General features: G+C 52.6%; 1 protein-coding gene across 1 annotated transcript; it reads left to right on the top strand.

The window, feature by feature from the left end:
- Positions 1-274: 274 nt before the first annotated feature.
- LOC107320152 (neuropeptide Y receptor type 2-like) lies at positions 275-5102 on the top strand. Its single transcript, XM_015875742.2, has 3 exons — positions 275-396; positions 488-576; positions 3764-5102. The coding sequence occupies exon 3, from the start codon at positions 3794-3796 to the stop codon at positions 4949-4951; it is 1158 nt and encodes a 385-aa protein (XP_015731228.1). The 5' UTR covers positions 275-396; positions 488-576; positions 3764-3793; the 3' UTR covers positions 4952-5102.
- The last annotated feature ends 898 nt before the right edge of the window (positions 5103-6000 follow it).

Consider the following 6000-nt stretch of genomic DNA (forward strand, 5'->3'; position numbering starts at 1 on the left):
GGCTCTCCTAGGATGTGGGACCTGCAGACCCCCCCTGCTTACCCTCCCTGGCTGTGACCCCAGCTGGGATCCCCAGCCCAGCCCCAGTGCTGGGGAGCTGTGTGGTGGGGTGGATGGATGCTCGCCCAGCCAGTGGCACAGCCAGATCCCAAAGCTGTCCCTGGAGAGGGAGCTGGATGTGGAGGAAAAGCTCCTGTCTCCACGATGCAAGAAGCCCCTCAGTGGCTGAGCACTGTATAAACAGCAGCAGCAGGCTCCCTCCCCCTTTCCATTTCTGTTTGTTAAACACACGCTCCCTGCCTTTCTCTCATTCAGGAGCTAACACGACATCCAGCTTTGTGAGACGGGGGCTGTCAGTCACCCCGCAGAGGCAGCAGGGCACCGAGGCTTCCCCAGGTGATGGAGCACCCCGCAGCAGCCCCTTGCCTGACTTCCTTGCTGTTCTGAAGCCAGTTGCAGAAAAGTGCTTTCCACCCTCTGGCCACAGGTTGACTCCAGGAGAGAAGACAGGACGGGTCCCAGCCTGCGATGAGGCCGTAGTGTGAAGCGAGTGGTTCCATACCAGAAGGACACAAGGTGGGTCATGGAGGGGTGAACTGGGGCTGGGTCTCAGCTGTGCTGCATGGTTCGAGCATCCCAGCATCCCTGGGAGAGTGAATCCAAGGATCCTGAGAGCTGGAAGAGAGAGAAAGTGAATCAGAAATACCGTGAGGTGAGTTTTGAACAGTCCCCACGCAGATGCAGGGAGCCTGGGGAGTGGGATGCTGAGTGAGAGCAGAGCAGGGGGCTGCAGAATCCAGGCAGGTACAGCTTGCTCAGCGCAGCTGAGATGCTGAGAAACCCCCTCTCTCCTGCACTCAGCTCCTCGTGTCTACCTGCAAGGCTAACAGCTATTTGCCAGCTTCCCGGTGCTGCTGCTGGGGCTGCACACACTGCTGGTGCTCAGCACTGCCCTCGGGGACAGAAGGGCACAAGGAATCGGAAGGCTGTAGGAGGGAAGTTGGTGCTCGATTGCTTGATGCTCCGCTTGCATGTTGGCTGTGGAACAGAGCTTCTCCTGGTCCTGTCGTAACATGCGTTTCATCAGAAAACCGAGTTTCTGGTCTGTCCCAAAGCAGGATAATGGGTTTGCTCCCTGGCTGTTCTGTTAGTGGGGTTGCTGTCTCCCTCCTCTCCCCTCGTCTTTATCTATCCCAGACTCCCAATCCTTCCCAAGGCAGCAGACCCCCCAGGGCAGCTGGCTTCCCTCAGCAGAGCTGCCTCTTCCCTCTGCAGCCCTCACGAGGTGCACAGCCCCATCACACTGCGTTGTCTCAGGACAGCATGGCTCTGTTCCCACAGTGTGTCCTGCAACACTGTGTCCCTTCTGCCATAACACTGTAGTGGGGCAATTACCCCTTCACTGGAGATGGAGGGGCCCAGGACAATTTCTACCTGCTCTTCAGCTTCAGGATATAATTCCAGAGCTGCTGCTTGCCTTCAAACCAGCACATCACACACAGAAGGCGAAGCCCCCTCCCCTCCATCACTCACACATTGTATTTTCATGCAACTCCTCCCATCTCTTTTTGGCCACTCTAGTTATCCCAAGAGATGCTGCCTCCTCTCTCGTGGTGAGTGCAGGAGATCGGAGTAAGGGAGCCTGGGCTGTGTTCCCAGCCTGACGTGGACTCTCTGTGTGGCCTCATGCAGCTGGTTAACCTCTGTATTCTATTTTATTGTGTTTTCTTCCCTTACGTGCTGTGCTGGAGCTTAGGCAGAAGGGGGATTCACCTGCCTGCTGCTGAGATGGGGATGAGATGGGTGCACCAAGGCAGGCTGCTAGAGATGAGGGGGTTTGACAGAGCTGAGCTGCTTTGGAGAAAGGACACAGCATGGAACAAATCCTTGCGCCAAGCCATAAAACATCCATCAGCCTCAGCCCTCACGCTCCAGTGCTGCTGTAGAAAGAGATCGTGGCTGTCATCAGCCAGGTTGGGAGCAGAAAACAGGGGATGCCTGAGTGCCTCCACTCCTCCCTTCCCAGTCAAGGACAGCCGTGACAGGATCATGATTCCTGGCCACGCTCTGAGCCATTTTTGTCCCTACCTCCCTCTTTTCTGTGCCCTTTGTTCCCACACAGCATGCCTGCTGGTGACCCATCCTGCTGCTGGGGAGAGAAAAAGAGATTTCTATCATCCAGCTCTGGCTTAGGTGGTATTTCTGCCTCCTCCTGGCCTCCCTTTGCTGTTTTCCTCTCCCAAAAGCAGTTGGCTCTCAGCTCCAAGGTTTTTTCCATCTTGCCTGGCAGGCCTGCTGTGCACGGGCAGCAGCCTGCACTTCCATTACTCACTAGAACAGACCTCGGTCCACTCCAACAGCATCCCTGCGACCTCCAGGCAGCCCCTGGAGATTGAACACTCATTATTACCATTTTGCCTCTTAATTAAAATGCCTTAATTGATTTTTAATAGCTCCCCTTCAGAAAAAAAACAACATCAAAAAACACAAAGCAAAGCAAATCAAATAATAGCTCCATTAAGGCTGTTTTGTTAGGAAGCGAAACAGCTCCAATAGCCACGACGTTCCTGGCTCCTCTCTGATGGGGGGTGGCTTCCAGTCTGCAGCAAAAGGAAACAGCCCCAGATGTGGTCATAGGATGCAGCAGTGTGCTGGTGGTGAGATGGGAAGGAGGGAAGGGAGTGTGTGCTGGTGTCATGCCAGGATGTGGCCAATGAATATAAATAGGACAGGCAAAAAAAAAGGAGGTAACTAATGGCAGAGATAAAGTGAGGTTAGACAGCCCAGGAGGTGTACAAACCCAACAGAGAAAGCACAGCCCCAGCACTGTGTCCAGCACACAGCCCTGTTTGGGCAGGGCGATGACTTTTGCTCTCTTGGTGGAAATAGGGGAAGGTGGGGGTGTTGGGGCCATGGCACCCCTCCCCTCACAAGCCAGCAGCACTTCAGAGACACAGGCGCTGGGAAGGAGCTAGTGATAGAGCTGGCTTTCCTCCCACTGCGTTTGGACTGCACAGAATCCCCTCTGTGCCAACACTCGGCCGTTCTGATGGCACCAAACCCCAACCGCAGGTTCCAAGCTGAGTCACTTCTGGCTCACTGGCCAGGGTCTTCACTCCTAGAGCCAGATCCTCACTGACATTTGTGGCACGGTGAGAGGCTCGGTGACGCTGGGGCTTTGTGTCTCAGCAGCAGCTCTGCGGGATGCTTGTTCACAGCTCCGGCTGTTTGCCTGTGCATGGCTCTGCGGCACGTGTGCTTCCCAGCAGGAGCTCTGCAATGCCAGCCACTGCCTGGAGATGCTCGGGTAGTGGTGGCTCCTGTAGAAGGAGCAGCATGGGATGCTCCTATTGAGAGAGGGGGACAGATATTGTCATCTGAAGATGACCAAGAGGTCCCACATTTTTGCTTTGTTTAAATCAGCTCCCAGCTGTGCAAAGCCCAGCCTGAAGGAGCAATAAGGCAGCGTGCAGAAAGGCTCAATGAGCAGATCTTGTCAGGACCTACAGCCTGGTCCTTGCTGACTTTTTGCCTTGTACAACTGAAAAACAGAATCCCAGAAACTCATGGAAAGCAGCACAAGCCCTGATTTCCTTGGGGAGCTGACAATCTTCTGATCATAAGCTCTAACTAATGGGGTAAATGGGAAGGCAGGAGGGTGTCACTGCCCAGAATGCCGTGTAGGACACATCCATTAAGTCTCAGCTCTTGCAGATGCTCTGTTGTGTCCTATGCTCTCACTTCTGCTGTGTCTGTGTTCCAGACCTTCTCCTCCCATCTGAGGGTGCCAGGCATGGGACTGCTGGAGGGAGCCAACAGCACCCTCACCATGGAGAAGCTGGCAGTAGATGAGAAGCTGCCACAAGGCTGGCACACCAAGGACTTCGTCACTCCCAGCCTGGATCTCTCTGGGTCCCGCAGTGTTATGATGGACAGCACCAAGATCCCAGGGGTCCAGGTGGTTCTGATTGCTGCCTACTCCCTCATCATCCTCCTGGGGTTCATTGGCAACTCTTTGGTCATCTACATCATAGTGAAGTACAAAACCATGAGGACTGTGACCAACCTCTTCATAGCTAACCTGGCCCTGGCAGACCTGATGGTGGACACCCTCTGTCTGCCTTTCACCCTAGTGTACACACTGCTGGATGAGTGGAAATTTGGAGCTGTTCTTTGCCATCTGGTCCCTTATGCTCAAGCTCTGAGCGTCCACGTGTCCACTCTGACCCTGACTGTAATTGCCCTGGATAGGTATCGATGTATTGTGTTCCACCTGGACAGCAGGATCTCCAGGAGGCTCAGCTTCACCATCATAGCCATCATGTGGCTGGCTGCAGCCATCCTAGCAGGTCCTCTGGCCATCTTCAGAGAGTTCCGCTATGAGGAAATCCCATCCATCAACCTCAAAATGGCCGTCTGCTCCGAAAAATGGCCTTCTGGTAATAACAGAGATGCCACTATTTACAGCCTGTCCATGCTCCTCCTGCAGTATGTTTTTCCTCTTGCAGTTATTTGTTATGCTTATACCAGGATCTGGTTCAAGCTGAAAAACCACGTCAGTCCCACATCTCGAAATGAAAACCAGTACAGGAGGAGGAAGACCACCAAAATGCTGGTAATGGTAGTTGTGGTCTTTGCAGTCTGTTGGTTACCCTTCCACATATTCCAGCTTGCCATCGATCTTGATCTGGTTCTTATCTTCCATGAATACAAACTGCTGTACACTGTCTTCCATGTGGGAGCCATGTGCTCTACATTTGTCAACCCTCTGCTCTATGGATGGATGAACAAGAACTACCGGAACGGCTTCCTCATGTTCTTCCGCTGCCAGAACAAGCCAGAAAGCATCCACACCGAAGGCTCAGTAAGAGGGAGGTCATACATCTTCAGGGCCAGCACCCTAAATGGGAGCATGAAACACGCTGCTGCCAATGGACCCACAGAGGTTTAAGGATGGGATGCCCAGCTCCAGGACTGAGGCTGACTGAGTGGAGACATTCTTGGTGATCTCCTTTTTTGAGAAACATTATGTAGCTACTGCAGCCACATAGAAATACCTCTTGTATCTCTCAATACAATAAATTTGGTGTATTTCTCTCTGACCATGCCAGTGATTTTTTCCTTTCTCCATGTGTAAGTGATGCATGCAGGATCAGCACAAAATCATGGAAGGGGCTTCCACTTATCCAGCTAAATGTGCCCTTTCAGGCATTCCCATGCGCCAAATTGAGTTGTTCAATCTTTTACCTCCCCGTACACAACACATCAACAGAGAACCAATACTGTGTGTGCTTGTTTGCCTGCATGGCAGTGATGCATGCACCATCCTCCAAAGTGCCCAGAGGGTTGTAAAGCTTTTCTCATAGTGGGGTTTCAAGTAGTACAGGTCTGTACGCAGGTGCTTCTGTTCAGAAGTGACCCACCTGCATGTTTGTTACAGGAGGGATGTCCTCTGTGCACAGACATGAAGGAAGAAGAATTCTTTCAAACCAAACTTTGTGTTCTTCTTCCCAAGGCTCTGTCAGCTGGTGACATATTTTTAGCTCTGCCATCAAAGGAAGCTTGATTGCTGCTGTGATCTCAGCAGCTTCTCATTGGTGCCATCTCCAAAGTCAGTGTTCATCAGATTGGAAAGTAACGCCCAGATGCAGGATTGGAACTCAACAGACTTCCTCATTAAAGATAAGAAGAAAAGAAAAACTTTGATTTTAGGCCCTCAGGGGAACAAGGATCAGTGGTAAGAGCACTGAGTGCACCCACCTGGGTCAGCTGCAGGGCCATCACACCTGAGTCATCAAAAGGTAACCCCCAGCGGGTTTGCCTGCAGACCCCCTGCTGTGCCTCCTCCCAGGCTGACCTGCTCCCAGCCTCTGCTCTCCACATTGGCTCCTGGCTGTTTTGCTGGTGAATTTAATCTCTCTGCTATTTCTGTCCTCTGATCTCCTCCTCTGGTTTCCTAAATAGGTACAAGAAAGTGGCCTCTGCTTCCTTCCAGGGAGA

Source organism: Coturnix japonica, chromosome 13, assembly GCF_001577835.2.
Source record: "Coturnix japonica isolate 7356 chromosome 13, Coturnix japonica 2.1, whole genome shotgun sequence".
In the NCBI taxonomy this organism is placed as follows: Eukaryota; Metazoa; Chordata; class Aves; order Galliformes; family Phasianidae; genus Coturnix; species Coturnix japonica.

Bases quoted from the DNA above. Each gene is read 5' to 3' on its own strand.
- LOC107320152 (XM_015875742.2), top strand. From the start codon at position 3,794: ATGGGACTGCTGGAGGGAGCCAACAGCACCCTCACCATGGAGAAGCTG.